Below are 17506 nucleotides of genomic sequence, written 5' to 3'. Positions count from 1 at the left end.
CTGCCCCCTTGTGGTAAGAGTCTCAAAGTACACTCAGAAGTACAATGTACATTGAAGCTAAATACATCATAGTTACTGGTGTTATGCATATGAAATGATAAACTGCACACTCTTACTTTGCAGGAAAAGTGATTTCAGAAAATAAACAGGTGAACAACAGGGCAGATTTATCTTCCTTAAACAAGCCAAGCAGGCGGTAAACAGTCAGAGCATTAAAGTTTGAGCAGGTGTTTACTCTCTGAAATGATCCCAGTAATTAACTTCCGTACTGCCTTGTTTTTTCCTAGTGTCTGAGCAAAATAAACAACAAATGGTCCACTACTGCATTTGTAGAGTTAGAGTGACAAGTTATCCTCTAAGAAAAATGGCTAACTTACTTTCAGTGCAGCTAAACCATCAGAAGTCAAATGCAAACTGATTATGGGAATAAAAGTGAGACTTTTGGCTGCTTCCATTCACTGCTGGTAGGTTTTGCATAACCTTTGCACAACTTGGTAGCATAAAGTCCTCCAGAGACGTTTCTGCTGGAAGAGACAGGAATGCATCAAAGGATGTTAGCATTTGTACCTAAATGATGATAATATTTTCCTTTTGACACTGTTGGGTTCTGCTGGTTGCCTTAGAATGACAAACTGTTTTACATCAACTTTGAACACAGAAATGAATTCGACAGGTATGAGGTAGAAGTCCAAACACAAGTGAAAAGCTGTAAAATTGATTCCACTGAAAGGTGACCATTGATTTTCTCTCAAACAATATTTGTTGTCAAAAATCATTTGAAAAGTGCTGTACATGAAATGTAGACGTATATTTCACAATCTGACTGACAATCATGGTTGCATTCAGTGTCTCCCTTTGTGTTTGGTATCAGATGTGACGTTGGACCACTAAATGACAGGTAGGCCATGTTTTTTTATTTATTTAGTAAATAAAGATTTTTTTACATTCTTAAAACTACATTTATATTACTGTGCACTTAAAATCAGGCTTGGCAGATATTTTAGTCCAGATGTAAAACATGAATATGTAGCCAAGGCTTCATGAGTCGTACCACTGTGGACTGCTGCCTCCTCAACCCTCCCTATGTAAACTTCAGAGTGAAAACTTTCACACGTTTTAAGGCAGTTCATTCAGAATAATCCATCTGTTAACAAACCACTGAGTCATTTCAGCCTGATGCTCTTGTCTGTCTGGGACTCTTCAGGTTTACTAGAAACACCCACTTGGTGAGTCTTCACACTCTGAACCGCTGACCTCTGCTTGGGCCTGATGGCCTGAAGAGCCGTCTGCTCCTCTGTCCTTCCTCTCCTCTTCTTCACCCTCCTCCTGCGTCTCCGGTGTGTTTTCTCCAGGGCTGGAGTCCTCCATGACGTAAAGGTTCCTCATGGAGTCGGCCACGGCGTCTCTCAGCTCGTCCTCAGACTCCTCAAAGTTCCTGAAGAAAAACACGACATCAGTCTTAGTTACCTTCCCTTTGTTATATTTAAAAGATTCAGAATTCATTTTTCAGGCACACAGCATCATTTTATAGCATCGAGTAACTGTTAACTTCAGTTGTTATGAAAATGCTGTGTGCATTTTGTTGATTGTGCACGACGCTCTACTAATACTTTTCAAAGATGTACGGCTGTATAATTGAGCATCTGTTTGCAGCGAGCGTAAACGTTGAATTTGGGGGGCGTGGCCAGCAGCAGCTCATTTGGATTTAAAGTGACAGAGACCTAAAACAGCTCATCCTGAAGAACTGAAATCTCATTATAGGTTTTTTGCAAAAAATGTAACAAACATGTTTATTGTGCAGCCTTAAGGTGACCTTTAATTGTATTTGCTGTTTCTCTTTTAAAACAAATATGTGGTTTGTACCATACTGGGTTCATAGTGAAGTTAAAGTCTGAACTCACGTGTCGTCATCATCATCAGACCTCGACTCCAGACGCTCTTCATCCATCTCTATATCCGAGTCCTCTTCCTCCTCTTCCTCTCGTCTTCCCTTCTCCTCCTCTCCCTCCGTAGCGTCTAAAGCTTCATAGAGGATGAACAGTTCAGTGATCAACATACAGTGAATCTCTGTAGCCTTCAGTTTCCTGCCTGCTGGTGTTTTGGCCTGACCTGTGTCCAGACCTGGTGCGAGTTTGGCCTGAGCCAGAGCGTCCAGCAGGGAGCTGGGGGGGCCGCTGGTCCACTGCCTGCGACCTGCTGGGGGCCAAACATGTGTCAGACATGAGGAGCTTTAAAATCACAGGGGATACGTCAGTCGTCGTGCGAGCTGCACCTTCTGAAGGCTCAGCCGCTGTGCTGTACGCCGAGCTGACGTCCATGTTGGCCAGGGCGTCCAGCAGAGTCTGAGGGGTCCTTTGGCTCCACCCCTTTCTCTCCTTTGACCAGTCTTTGAGCTTTAGCTCCTCCCCTTCCTGGAAGCTCAGCGTACGATTGAGAGGGTCCACTTCCTATTTGGTGAGAGGAGAAGAAAACTGAAGAACTGAAGACATGTAGCAAAAATGACTTTGTTTCAGTTCTTCTACCTGCTTCTCTTCGTTTTTCCTCTCCTCCTTTGTTTCTTCTTCTTTGTTTTCTTCTTCATCCAGCCGGATTTCAAACATGATTCCCTTCTGCAGGTGCCAAAAGATTTAGATGCTGTTCATCATTTTCACACAGTCTCACTTCATTTTTTACTCAAATATCACTGCTGAGTGACAAGGAATGACTTTTGAAAATGTTTGAAATATTCCCTCTATACACCAGCTGAGCTTTTCAGATGCTGTTCCATGCTTTATTTGAATCAAAATGAGATTTTTTTTTTCAGGTTCAGCAGGCAGAACTTCACCTTATCTTTGGGTTTTTTCTGAGAAAGTCCCTCGTCGTCTTCTCTGACCTGCCTCAGGACTGCGTCCATGTCCTGCAGCGGGAAGGAAAAACTCTGCAACCTGAGTGACTTAACGACAAACATGTAGGATTTGACCAAGTTTCCTTATGAACAGCAAGAGCTTCAAACCAAAAGAACAGAAGATGCAACACATCTTATCACAGTGTAAAGGTCTAAAAGCTCAGATGAAACATTACATTCACTGAAAGACGAGCGAGTTAATTTGAAAAAATGAGTTAATCAAATTAAGTTTATACCAGTAAAGACATTATGTTTATTAAGTTGTCATGCTAAACATAAAGTTTGGCTAACTTAATTCGACTACATGTAACAAATTAACTCAACTTTTTAAAGTGGAGCTGCTCTCTCTCTCTCTTTTTTTTTTAAAACCATATCAAATCGTCAACTTTTTAAAAACATTTTTATCTGATAATACAACCACAAACTTCTGTGTATATGTTGGGTGTATTTTATGTGCAAACTGTTAAGTTATACATCAGATACTGATACAAATGGATGAAAACTTTTGAATTTGAGGAAAGTTCCAGCCAAGGTTTCTAGCATTTAGCAAATAGTCATAATTTGCTAAATTATGATAAATTTAGCAAATTATGATAAATCAGATCAAACTGATTTATCAAGAAAAGTTTGATTTAACTTGAGAGAGTGTCTTTTTATTTAGTGTACGAAAATATTCGGCTTTAACCGTCCACTTTTCCTAAATTAATAGTCTTAGAATACTCTGCACAAGTTTGATCCTCTGATTTCAGAGTCATGTAAATATCAAACTCACTTCAACGCTACACACTTGATGTGTATTCTCCTTTGTTTCTGTTTTCCTGTGGTTCTTCGTACCTGAGCAGGTGTTTCTTTCTGTTCCTCAGTATCCGAGGCGGGCTCCGGGTCTCGAGCTTTATCCACCACAAAGGTTCTTTGTTTCTCTTGTGGCTGATGAGTACAAACATGTATAAAGCTGCTGCTATGACTTCTGTTACAGATAATACTTTAGGTGCCTTGTGAGCTTTTGGATGCAGCTTCGTCGTACGCAGCTGCTGCATCAAACATGCACCCAAACCCAAACCTTCCCCCATGTGGTTCACATGCTGAGCAGAGACTGTGTGAAAGAACCGGGTGGCTGAAAAAGCTCGCATCGTTTACTTTCTGAACCACAAACAAAAAAAACATTTATTTATGTGCCAGCAAAGCAGGTTTGAACAGAGTATTTGTAAAACTATCTGGATTTATTCTGGCATCTGAAATACCCTTTGAATGTTCTGCTACTGTATTTTTAAATATTACTAACATCTAGTATTTACAACTCTGAATATTTATGTTAGAAATTCTATGAATAATAACATTGTTGTTGAAAAGTCCATGTATTTGAGTGACTCCATCATTAAGTGAACCATCAATTCCACTCAATGACGTTTTAAAGCCTTGATTACTGGTATAATTATGTTCTACTTAAAGCTAAAACATGACAAGATCAACAAAAATATTTTTAATATGAAAAAAAAAGAAATCAAGCCTGGGCTTAATGAAAAAAGACAAGTATGTTTACCTGCAAAAAAGCTATTTTTCAAAAGGTGTCTTTAATCTGCCAAATTGGAAGACATTAATTTATTGGATATGTCTGCGTATATTACACAAACTCTTTATATAAATGCATCAGATATATTAATATAATCTAATTTGCATACCTCTGATTCAGCTCTCTGTCTCATCTGTCTCACCTCCTGATGATACTGCTGCCTGATGAGATCCAGCTGACGCAGATACTCCTACACACATTTCATTTTGGACATTTGTACAACTTTTTTTTTTATTTTATTTTTTTTAATCATTTTTACACATTAATTTCAGCTTATGCAGTTGTCTGTTCGGTGTCCCACCTGCTGTCCCTCGTATTTTCTGTGCAGAGGAAAGTGTTGGTTGTCATGTAGTTCAGCGTCCTGCTCCTGACCGCCTGGTTTCCTGTTACTCTCAGCTGTACACGGCCGCAAACCCTGGAGACAATAAAAGTCACCAAGACAAGAAAACAATTGAGAAACGTTCTTTAGATACAGTAAATAGTATTTAATAGGCCTGAAGTTGACAATATTTCTCCCTTTGTACTTATGATTGTAGATTTTGATTTAATGCCAGTTTTGAATTGCATTTATTTTAATGTTCATGTGAATCTTCACATGAAAGATTCATGTGAAAGATTTACTTTCACATGAATGTAACATAATTTATATAACAGTTTATTATACATCTAGATTCTTCTGTACTATCAGTTAAAATCATGTTCAGTTCAATTCTTCTTCGGTTTTGCAGGTTTTCCATGTACTTCTATAACAAATATTCTGTTCTGCTCTATTGTTTTTTCTTTCTGTGGCCAAATAACATTTTCATACCCAGAACTATTTCTAATATTCACTAACTTTAGTATTTTAAACTGCACAAACTGAAGATTCACTCACATCGGCATAGCAAGAGCTTGAAATTGAGACCCATTTCCTGATTATTTCAGCTAATAATTATTTGACCACTTGGGGGCAGTCAGAAGCTGTATATAGAGAACTGGATGTTCAGCCCTAGATGTTTAGGCACTAATTAAAATACGGAAACAAAAATTAGAGGATGTTGTCATGGCAAAAGTTACCTACCTTATCCTAATGTAGTAGCATATTGTACATTTTAAGCCTTTAATCACAATAAACATGCAGTATACATACATCAAATGTGACACACATACTTCATATCTGTGACGGTTGGAGATATTTCACATTTATATCTCCATAAAATATAAAAGTCGATAAATATCAACTGTCATATTTATGCATATGTCTTTGCTTTAAACCACGTCCAGCTCTACTTCTAAATCCATCCATTAAAATAAATGATGGCCTAATATTAGTGTTCACTGTGCTTCCTGAAGGTAGTTCTACATTTTATCCAAAATGTAAAGATCAGAAACGTTATTAGAACAAACAAACTCACTGCAGAGGCAGTCGGGTTTAATCCAACCTGATGGTACGGAGTTTGGTCTTACCAGCTGTTTCTCTGCTCTCAGTTTGTACTGGTTGGCCTCGTGTTTCCTCTGCAGGTACTCGTTACGAGCTGCAGCCACACTGACAGACACAACAGGTGAAGGTGAACACGTGTTGCCGTGGCAATGGGAACAAGATAAAACTCACTGAAGCTTTCCATAAGCAGTGGTAAAGTTTGGAAGCAATTTATTCCTGCTAGGCATAAAATTGTGGCTAATTAAAGTTGAGGCAAATCTAGATTTGATGTAAATATTACTTCAGATGAATCAGTTTCTTAACAGGAAGCTGTAAAAACAAATCGCATATTTTTGTTGATCTTTTATGAAAATGTGCTGCATTTCTGTGCCACCCACAGCTGGTATGGTTCCACAAGTGGACCGTCTTGTTCCCAGTACTGCAGGTTCACATCCAGGACTTGCTCCAGAGCCGCAGGATCAGGAGCTGAAGGTGGAGCAGCAGCAGCAGGAACGTCCTGATTCCTCCTCTGAATGACATCCAGCTGGGCGTAATAGTTCTGGTAATGGATGTCAGGCTGCCTCCCATCCAGCCTGTAGCTAGAAGAACAACATATTCATTTCAAAAGGTTATAAAAATGACTGGATCGTGACATGAACCGCTCTCTTCGCAGGGCAGTTTTTAATCTTTACCACTTTTCAAACAAAACTTATATAAAATATAACATCCTTCACTGATATATCTATGACGGTAGATAAAAAAAGGAGCACATTTCCAACAAAAAACTTTTTTTTAGATTGATATCTGAAATTTTCTAGAAAAAACTTGGAAATTTCAGAGTTTAAAAAGTAAAAATTTGCTAGAAAAGCTCAGCAATTTTTAGATAAATCTCAAAAATTTTCTAGAATTTTTTTTTTCCAGAAATGTTCAAAAAGTCAAAGATTTTCAACTTTTTAAGTATTTCCCTAATATATTTCTTAGATTAAATTAGAAATGAGTTTTTGGCAGAACTGTACTCCTATTTCCTATCTGCTATGATCCTGATATTATCATCGTATAAAAAAATATTCTTTCAGTTTCACAAGCTTCTTAGAGGTTAATTGTGATCTGACTATTAGGCGATAAACATTCACTAACACGTTACATAACTTACATAAGCAAAGTTTAATCAGTAGCTGCGTTTCTGTTACAAATGTTTTTGATATTCCACTCCAAAAAAGACAATTTTGCAATTGCAGTGTTTCCTTTAAATCAGAAATGTGATTAAAATCGCACCTGAATAAACCTGCCCACATGATAAGTCATTAAAAATCATGGTAAGTTTTTACAAATGTGAAAACTTACAAGTGATAATGAGAAAAGATTTTCTAAGCACTTTGAATGCTGAAAATGTGCTATATAAATAAAATTACCTTACCTTACCTAATAGATGTGTTGAAATACATCTGTTTCAATATGACTGAAAATTTAGATTTATTTTTTCAGGATTAAGCACATTTATTTTCACAAGTTAAATTTGTGCATTTTTACGGTTTTTGGAAATGCAGCAAGTTTTGAGGAGGTTTTTTTTAATACCCACTTCTGAATCCCTGCAAAGGCTCCGTCTGCGGCTGGTTTGGCTGCTCTTTGATGAAGAGGCTGCAAAAGCACATGAATACAAAGTTAAACCAACAGAAACACAAAAAAACCCAGATCCCGGATCAAACAGAGAGACTGATGCTGCTTCAGACCTACCTTGTAGGGAGCGGCGGTCACTCTGAACGGCGCTCTGTGGTCCAGTTTAGCAGCCGGTTTTCTGCCTGCTGCCCTCGGCCTCTCTGCTGCTCGCGCCTTCTGCAGCTTCTCTGGACGACAGCGGAGAACAAAATGTTTAGCTCTCCATTTTCATATATACTGTTTGCTGGAGGAAAATGTTGAGAAATAAAACCTATTGAGTTTTCCATCGCAGTGTATCAGGGTCACTATAGATCAGTGAGTGGTTCTTAACCTTTTTTGAGGTACCAAACCCCCCAGTTTCATATGCGCATTCACCGAACCCTTCTTATTCCTACCCCCCCTGATTTAGTAATGTAATTATATTAGCTGTGTTACCACCGCCACGCCACTAGAGGCAGTAGCAACCCCGAAAAGATGCAAATAAGGAGCAGATTTAGACTATAGAATTTGGTAAAAAAGAGTGGAACTCCTTCAATCAGGGCTCCTCCGCAGCTCTGATTGGCTAAGCAATGTAACGTGATCCTCTGCAGCAAGTGATGGCAAAGCGGGGCGTCTTCACACTTTACACAAGTGTGTCTTTACCTCCGCGGCAGAGGCTCCGCCGAACCCCTGAAACCGACTCACCGAACCCCTGGGGTTCGATCAAACCCAGGTTAAGAACCACTGCTATAGATAGAAAAAAGAAGAGTGAATTCCCACTATAAAACTCAGAAATTTTGAGATTCATCTCAGAAACTTTCAAGAAAAAAATAAGCAAATTTCTGAGCTCCAAACGTCAAAAATTTGCTAGAAAAAAAAAATCTGAAAATTTAAGATTAATCTCAAATCTCTCTCAAAGTTCTTTGTTTTTTTTTAAAAAGGAAAAATTATTTTGGAAAATTTCTTGGTAAAATTTTGGGTTTTTGCAGTGTAGTTCTCTCGTGGTACTAAAAGTCTTATTGTAATATTATTATTATTATTATTATTGGATTTCATTTTAAATGTATCCTGAATGTTTTCAAAATGATCTATTGCTGCCAAAACCATCCTAGAGCAGTTGAGGAGAGCAACACTGACATTATCAGAAGTCAATGAACTCTCATTTAACAAAACCAAACACACACACAGTCGATGAGTTTTCACTCGGCGCTCTGCGCTGCGTTACCTGCCGGTTTTGATGCTCCTGTTCTTATTTTAGCAGCGTCTGATGCAGCTGCTGCTCCGTTTCGATGGGAAGCCGCGTGGTTCAGCTCCCCCTGCATCGTCTGCAAACACCGAAAACCACAACCTACACCGATAGCTTGTATTTTACATCATCGTTGTTTACGAAAGCCAATAAGAATTTGACAGATTTCATGAGAAGCAAAACAGTGTGGTAACTCTTTTGTATGTTCTGTAGAGGCATTTGAGCTTTTTTCCTTTTATAGAAAATCAGAAACCAAACAGCATAATAAAGACCAAGGAATGCAGCAGACACATCAGGGATGACATTTTGAAGTATTAAGTTATAAAACAACATTCTAAGCTTTAGACATCTCATGCAGATCTGCTTTATCCATCATGTGACAATAAAATCCAACTGACAATTTGTGGGAAGATTTAATAGATGATGTACACAGACGTTCCCATCCCATCTGACTGAGCTGCAGCTCGGTTTGGGAAAGAATGGGAGGAAAAAACTAAGATATCAGTGTCGATGTGGAAAGTTGGTAGAGTCTTGTGGCTGCAGCTGCAATGAAAAGTGACTCTACAAAGTGTCAGTAGATATGAAAACACTTTACAGATTTCCATTTGCAAAGAAATAATAATAAAAGAATTAAAAACCATGTTTGTTTTTTCTTCTACTTCACAATTACAGACGACTTTGAGCTGATATTGGTCACATAAAATAAAGTTTTGCTTTGCATTGGTGCTCTAAAAAAACTGACAATCTATTTATGTTTTGTATATTTTTTAAGCAATGCTACCATTTATGATGCACATCCTTTCACTAACATGACGGTTTAAACTACAGTGATCAAACTGAGCCATTACCTCAGCGTTGACGTGTTTACCGACGTGTTTTTCTAAAAATGGCTGCCGCAGGACTGAGCTCACTGAGGGACGGTCTCGAGGGTTGACCTGAAAAAAACAAAAAAAACCAATGTATGTTACAAAGATGATGCGTTTTCAAGTGTGTCCCACTATATCTATTCCACTTAACTATTAAATTATGTTGAAAAGTTATGAGTCAGTTTATTGTGCAAGAGACGAGACGACAACCTCATCAGAACCTCTGATGAAATAATACATTTAACATGATAAAACTAAGAGCTCTGTATTTCTAACAGTGGTGTCTCCAGAGAACAATAGAGAATCACGAGACACTCAGAATAATAAACAGCTGCTTAAACAGTTTGTGACATTCTGTCATTTACAACTGGTGATTATGACTTAATCCGACCTGCTGCTGCCAAAGGCCTTTCAAGAGAAAACAGCTATAATCCCATAACACCGGTTCTTTGATCCCTGAACTGGACAGCAAATTGTGCTGACTTTTATTCAAGACATAAAATCGAATGCAGAAATGTCGGGTCCAGCTGAGACGCCTCCGATAAGTTAGAAAAAGAAACGGGAAAAACTGTGAAAACTCAAAAATCTCGAAAAAAACAAAAACATTATTGGCAGAGCTTTTTCGCAACTAAAGTTCTAGAGTCTTGTACGTTTAACGTTGCTAAAATAAGCTGAAGTTCTAAAATATTCTTATCTTCTAAAAATGTTGCGAGTTAACTAACAACTTCCAAAGGGAATTATATAAACAAGTACTGTACTAAAGCAAAAAATAAGTAAATACTATCTACTACAGACTAAACTATCACTTCTGTGTGATGAGTCATTTTCAACCTCCACTGACACTCATGTCAAGAGCTGATTCTTGTTTGTACCTGCTCTGTAACTTCACTTGTTCTTGCCGTTTTACGTAAACGCTGCAACAAAAGAGACAAGAGTGTGTCCGACCTTGAAGAGCTGGGTAACCAGCAGACGAAGGTCGTGGGAGTAGCGACTGGGGACAGGTGCGTAGTGGCCTCTGCAGATTTTGCTGACCAGCTGCCTCAGGCTGTTGCCCTCGAACTGAAACGCAATCAGTAAATAAGACAGGAGCAAAAAGAAGCTAACGTTCAGTTCATTTAACAGCAGAAAATGCATTTTTAAAGGGGCAGCGTTATGTTTGTTCCAGTCAGTCAAGAAACTATGCTACATTAAGTTGTTATAAAAATGCTACATGACTTAAAAGAAATTTGACTTTGTAATTCAATAGATGGATGGATGATGGCAGCGTTAGCTTAGCGTCTATGAAGCGGTAAAGCTTACTGGATGCCTCAGGCTGCAGAGTTCATAGAGGACACAACCGAGAGACCAGACATCTCTGCAGAAGCAAAAACACAAACAAAAGCAAATATTTATCAACCTCAATCAATTTTCCCTGGTTTTAATTACACCATTTCACAAACTTCCTTCCTGTTAACGTCCCACTGAGGGCATCTTACATAACGGGACAAAAGTGAGCAGTTTATCATCATCTCACACCCTTCAGCTAAAGTCATAAACCTGGAGGGGAAAAACAAAGTAAAAAAAAAATTGTCTTCAGGTACTTGTTTTTTCTGGCTCAGAGTCAAGTACATGACAAATCTTGACTGTACTTTGACGTTTTGAGGAGAGGATGAAGGCAAACACTTCAAGAGGTTCAGAGTTACATCCACCTCAAAACGTCACTAAGTTTTTGATAAGAGTCTTGAGTAGAAAGAAGAGGAGGTCAGTTTGACCTCAGCTTCACCAAAACAGGGGAACAGAAAAGAGCAGATGAAATAACACACAAACAAAAGATAACAACTGCTACATTCAATCAGCACTCCAACTTCAACCAGGGAGCTTCAAAAACAGGTCAAATGGAAATTATTTATAAGTGTTGTATAGACTGAACAGGCTGAAGATATTCAGTTTATCCCAGTTTGCTAAGTTAGATAAGACAATCTGGACATGAACAGACACAAAGTGTTGCTCCTCTGTATGTGTCTGCACTCGCTGTCAGAATGAAACCCCCTCTGGGTGGATTGCAGCTCTACTAGGTCATAACACCAACATTACACAACCGCGGCTTATTGTTGCTCTCACACATGATCGTCCAGCAGAGACAGACATGAAAAGCAACACACTCTGTCAGGGCCACAACCCATCTGTCCACCAGACTCCACCCATGTCCAATTCTACTGCAAGTGAGCAGAAATTTTGGACTGATTTCAAACAACTCCGCCCTCATTGTAAGGAATTTTATTTCACAGCTAAAACCCCACAGAAGTGTTCCTGGTGCGTTGGCTTTCATATAAAGAGTGATACAAATGTGCTGGGGAATATTTTTTTTTTTTATCAATCATTGACCTGGTTGTAATAATCTTGTGCTGAGTATCAGCATAGAGCAGGAACAACATTTGTCGGCCCTCAGCTGGTAAATTCCCTTGAACCAGCAGCAAAGTGACAGGCAGGCCGCAGCATGTAGAGCCACTCAAAGGTAGAAACAGAAAGTAAGAACAGCAGATGGCAGAGTGAGGGCAGAGTTACAGCGGAAGAAAAAACTCAGAGAACCTCAGAGACATTAAGCTAAAGAGACGGAGACCGCAGATCACTTTCTGTTTCTACTGCTGATCACTGTCAGTTCCCGGGCCGCCGACTCCACATTCTCCTCCAGGACCTCCAGATAAAAGGCTGGACTCATCCTGTGGTCAGTTTTGAGAAAGTTTGGGGCTTTTGGGTCCTGTCTGCTGTTTGCCATATTGTGTTGACCATGAAGCGCATTTAAATTCAAGTCCCAATTGCACATTTTTAAAACCTTCCTTTATTCCCCTGTAGACTCCTGCATGACAACTGAAGTTATTCGTGTTTTTTTTTATTTCCAGGCAGGTTAGGTTGAAATTCTGAAGACTGTAGATTAAATTCTCAATTACTTTCTCTATTCTTTTCCTGTTTTTTTGTTTTCAGTAATTTTTTGGTCATGTCACAAATTTTGAGCTGTTAGCTCAACACTTTTTTTTTTTAAAGTTAAACAGAGTTATTATTAAAAAAAATATTTTACAAACATTTTACAGTTACAACAACATTGTAAACAACTGATAACTAAAGGTAACCTAAACTGAAGGTGACCAACATGAATGTATGTGCAGGGGAAGCTGAACATACGTCTTGTTGTTGTAGGGCCGACTCTCACAGATCTCTGGTGAGAGGTAGTAGGGCGTCCCGACACACGTCCTGGCCATCTCCAGGGTGCTAAACGGTCAAACAGAAAAACAATCAGCCCACCCTCAGTTACGCCTCAATACGGCTGAGCGCAGAAATGGCTCTTTAGGCTGTGAAGTGTGACATGGTCTCTGGTGGAAAGTATATTTTCAGAGGTATATTTTCCATCAATAATAAAAAGCTATTGACTCTTATGTTTAGCTAATTAAGTTAGTTTTATCTCACTTCAAGTGTACTAATATCTTTGCACTAGAAATGAGACCAAAAATACTTGGTAAGATTTGTGCTTTTCCAGTGTTTGGCATGAAGGTTTGCTATATTGTCCCTTTTTAATAATTCATATCTACAAAATTGTTCCTTTCCTTGCAGCATGTAGAAGTATGACAGTCACACCAAAACAGAATACCTTCCTTTTCTGCCTTCTACATCCCTCTATGCAATAAGAATAACAAAAAATATTGTACAGTATAGACAATAATCACACACTTCATCATACTATTGAATCTACTGTTGCAATCAAACGCTACCAGCCGGCTACCATTTCTACACTCCAGTGTTTACTTGTCCGAGTCGACAGTTTGAGGAATGCTAATCAGTTGTTTGGAGCTCCTCCATGACTTACGGTGGACTTGCTGACAGGCAGCTGCGTCGTGTGTGTGTACGTGTGTGTGAGGATCACACTTGACTTACTTATTCAAAATTCTTGCGATACCAAAGTCCCCCAGCTTTACTTTCATCCCTCCACTGGTTAGGAAGATATTCTAGGCAACAGGGAGAGCAGGAATGAAAACAGATTTGAGTGTGTGTCCGTGTGTGTGTGCGTGTTGCGTGCATGCGTGTGTGTGTGTGTGTGTGTGTGTGTGTGTGTGTGTGTAAACTGATACGACTGATGAAACAGAGAGATGACTGTGAACAGAAATGCAGTGTGTTGTCATCTTGCTGAGTTATTCTGGCAGCTGGCACAGACAGCGGTCTTTGTTCAGAGCAGAACTGACCTCAGGTCGGTTCTGCTGTACAACTAAAGAGCTCTGTAATGATAATGCTTGTTAATTAATGAGCTTAACCCCAGAGACAAGATGTTTACGATGTTTATAGACACAGAGCAATAAATGCTGCACAAATGATCTTTTCCAAAGCACCACAAAAACTAAATCTGTTTTTTTCTCCCCCCCGAGTTTTTCCTGTAACATCAGACATTCCCCTTGAGATCAATAAATTTTAATCGTAAGCAATTAAGCAATTGTAAAATGGAACAATAAGTTCAGAGTGTGCAAAACAACATATGAAATGATGTCATCAGGTTATGTCATGTCCCCTTCTTTCATTTGTCCATCAACTCGGATTTTTCCACAACATGATGCTGCAGTTTTAGTCACTGGAAAAACAAATTGTTCTTATGTAGGTAAAGGCCGAGTCCAAACAGTTTAAAATCCACAGTGGAACTTTGATGAGTCTTTGTAAATAATGAAACGTTGCATGTGTACAGAGCAGAAGTTATACTACTCTGAAATCAACTGCTTTTGTTAAATAAAATAAAATTTCATTTGAACATTTTATTGACCTTACTGTGAGTGATGCAGTTTAAATAGACAAAAAAATATATGTTTTTCTCGTCATGAGTTCATTAGACTAACACAGAAATGCATCCCTACAAAGCTAAAACCCCTGTTTGTTTGTTTGATATAGAAATAGTTATGCAAAGTTTTTTTTTTTTTAAGTGTTTCAGTAATCTTTAGTTTTATTTTCAGTCTTGTTTTTCGGTGTGTTTCACCTGAGATTTGATGTCTCTGTGAAGAATCTTCCGGTCGTGGATGTGCTTGAGGCCCAGGCAGATCTGGATGAACCAGTTCACAATCTGAGAAACACAAAGTTCACTTTATTCTTCTCTGTCTGACAGGGAGCCCAGGCTTTGGTCACATTCAGGCTCAGGTTTCAGCTGAGCTTCAGGTTCACCGCTACCTGCGCCTCAGAGAAGGGAATTCCTCTCTGCATGTTGATCTTCTTCAGCAGATCTCCGCCATCGCAGTACTCCATCACTATATACAGGCTGCCATTCTCTGCACACAGAAAAGGTTTACAAGTGGTTCGTTTCTGACAGGACAGGAAATGAGCACCTAAATCTACTAGAGATATGATAAATGTGTTGTTGAATAGTGGATCAGTGGGCCTATAAAATGCTCTGGAAGGACGATCTGCTCCCACCTTGAAATGTCGTGATGAAAGAAACGATGTTTGGGTGTTTCATCTGTGACAGCAGAGTCACTTCTTTCTTAGAGGCTTCTTTCTCCTTCGCTGACATCTGAACAACAAGCACACAGTCAACGAGACGGCTCTAAAAGTGAATGAAACTATAAGAGAGATTTCTTTAAATTGGTTGAATTCTATTATATTGTAGACATTTTTTTTTAGATTCCAACATATTTCATAGGTTTAGAGGACGCAAAGTCTCTTCCCATTTTGTTAACTTTTCTATTTTGTTCCAAGAACGAGAAAACTTCCTGCCCATTTTAATGCATATAAAGGGGCAGTGTTATGTGTCTTGCAGGCATATAGTGTTATTTTATAGCATAGTCAAGTAACTGTTAATATCAGTTGTTACAAAACTGCTATAGATATCAAATATGACTTAAAAGAAATTTGACTTTGTAATTTAACGCTTTGAAATCGGGCCCCTGTCTCTTTAAAAACTCCAGATCTTTTTGTAATTCCACCTTCAGGAAGTCATCCCAACATGGCTCCTCTATTAACCCTTTAGCAACGTTTTGAGCAGCGCTCCACTGAGAAGTAGCTCCTGTAAGCTCAGCAGATACACAGTTCTACTGGGTGTTTGCTAATTGCTGCTGGCTAGTCTGAAGGAGCTGAGTGAGGCGGACTGCTTTGTAAGGTGGAAGCTCGGTAGTTTGTAAAAGGCAGCTGCGAGGAGGAGCTGCATCTCGAAGGCGGGGCTAGGCCCACCCAGATGTTTATCCCAGCTGAATGGTTGCCACGGGACATTTAAGGATTTCTCAAACTTTTGTAAAAGAATTAAAGCAAAACTCCAGGTATGTTTTTGATGAGGAAATAACATTATACCATGACAGAAAAGCTCAAACCTGGTCAATTTTACCTAATACTGCCCCTTTAACGCATCTGAAAGAAATCCTTGCTTTATTTCAAACTCCAAAGACAATCAGGAAAACAAAAATATGATTATATTGATCAAATTAGTGATATTTGGTAAGAGATGTTATGTTATTGTAAAATCTGTGAGAAATGTCTGTTAAATTTTAAATAGATATTAGAATTCATTCAGTAATTTTGATCATTCTTATGTTTTGGATGTTATAAAATTGTTGTTCGCTTTAAACATGTGCCACTTGTGGTTTCCCCGAGCAGACTGGTCAGCAGGCAGCGCGCTGTGGTTCCTGTACCTTCATGAGGCTGATCTGCTTCACCACGCAGTTCCTGTCTCCATCTCCCCGCTTGTCTCTGACGAGTAAGGCTGTCCCAAACGCACCTTCTCCGATCTGCCGGATAACCTCATAGTCATTCATAACACCTGGAAATGCTGCCACGCACACAACACAGAATAATCAGCGAGGTGTTAGCTGTGCCAGAAACAAGCTGCAAACCGTCAGCTGCAGCATTTTAACGTTTTTTTTCCTCACCGTCTACAGTCAAATCGGACCGCACTTCACTTGGTTTTGGGTCAGTTAAAATACCGACTGAGCCAGCCCACCCAGAACCCAACCAAAATGATTTATGTCTTCTAAATCCCACAATATTGATAGAAATAATACATCAAAGATTTACTTATTATTCACAATCAGAAGTTTACATAGAGAATGAACGAGGGAAAGCCCGGATGTTGATGTCATGGCTTTGGAAACTTCTGATAGGTTAACAGAGAGGCACACCTGTGGATGTATTTATTTTAAGGTCACAGCTGGGTGAAGCACACCGTTTTCTTGTATCACATGAAAAGTAAAAAGAAGGCCGGCAAGGTGTGTGTGTGTGTGTGTGTGTGTGTATATTACACTAAAAGTTTGAGTTGAGTTCCCTATTCAGTTCAACATGTCCGTTGCCATGGATACGGCAACACAGTTAGCAAGCTGACTACACTTTCCTCGCCCGGAAGAAGAGCTTTCCTTTTTAATGCTTTTAAATAAATAAGTTTACTTACGGGTATGGAACTTCACAGATGCAGTACAGGTAACATAGCTGAGAGGGGAAAAAAACTGCAACAAGTTGAAAAGTCGCGAGACGTCACAGTTATGTCCGTAAAATACAGTAAGGCAGGCTAGAGAAGGTGCCGCAGAGAACACTGGGAGATGTAGTTGTTTTCACACTATGAGTAGAAAACTCATGATTCTCTTCACAACAGTGAATTTCAAGATTTGTTAAAAATCTTAAAATGTTACTTTTAATAATCAAAAAAATATACATTTTAGTGGTTAGAAAATAATGTCTCTTTAAACGTCACAATTTGGCGACTAAGAACTATTTTTTCCCTCTTTTTCGAAAGGAAACTGATGCGATCCAGATACGTGGTACGCCGTCACAGAAGTGACAGAAATCTGAGTCTCTCATCTCCCTACTCTTTAAAGCCGATGTGCAAAGACACAGCTACAAGAGTAGAGATTTGAAGATTCATTCCCAGCTCATTTTGCTGTTGTCACGTTCAAGTCAGAATAAAACACCCGTTGGAGCT

The 17506-nt window shown here is 39.1% G+C and overlaps 1 protein-coding gene across 12 annotated transcripts; it reads right to left on the bottom strand.

Moving 5' to 3' along the window:
• Positions 1 to 212: 212 nt before the first annotated feature.
• nek5 (NIMA related kinase 5) lies at positions 213 to 17403 on the bottom strand. Of its 12 annotated transcripts, none has more exons than XM_081599643.1 (25): positions 16979 to 17403; positions 16227 to 16363; positions 15019 to 15115; positions 14776 to 14873; positions 14588 to 14671; positions 13507 to 13577; positions 12760 to 12846; positions 10900 to 10954; positions 10546 to 10659; positions 9583 to 9669; positions 8714 to 8813; positions 7588 to 7697; positions 7433 to 7491; positions 6252 to 6452; positions 5901 to 5979; positions 4756 to 4869; positions 4564 to 4644; positions 3719 to 3811; positions 2825 to 2932; positions 2523 to 2609; positions 2273 to 2447; positions 2122 to 2196; positions 1902 to 2022; positions 1255 to 1435; positions 213 to 524 (listed from the first exon to the last, which is right to left on the bottom strand). In XM_081599643.1, exons 2-25 carry the CDS (start codon positions 16347 to 16349, stop codon positions 456 to 458), a joined length of 2469 nt encoding a protein of 822 aa, XP_081455769.1. In that variant the 5' UTR covers positions 16350 to 16363; positions 16979 to 17403; the 3' UTR covers positions 213 to 455. The 12 variants fall into 12 exon arrangements, with proteins under 12 accessions (XP_081455769.1, XP_081455778.1, XP_081455781.1 ...); XM_081599652.1 differs by having other exon boundaries at positions 2122 to 2193; XM_081599655.1 differs by having other exon boundaries at positions 2110 to 2196; positions 4597 to 4644.
• Positions 17404 to 17506: the final 103 nt, after the last annotated feature.

The sequence above is a fragment of the Poecilia reticulata genome, chromosome 2 (genome assembly GCF_904066995.2).
Source record: "Poecilia reticulata chromosome 2, P_reticulata-male-v2, whole genome shotgun sequence".
NCBI classification, from domain to species: Eukaryota; Metazoa; Chordata; class Actinopteri; order Cyprinodontiformes; family Poeciliidae; genus Poecilia; species Poecilia reticulata.
Note: the sequence above shows the minus strand (reverse complement) of the source record. Positions and strands in the feature narration are given on the sequence as shown.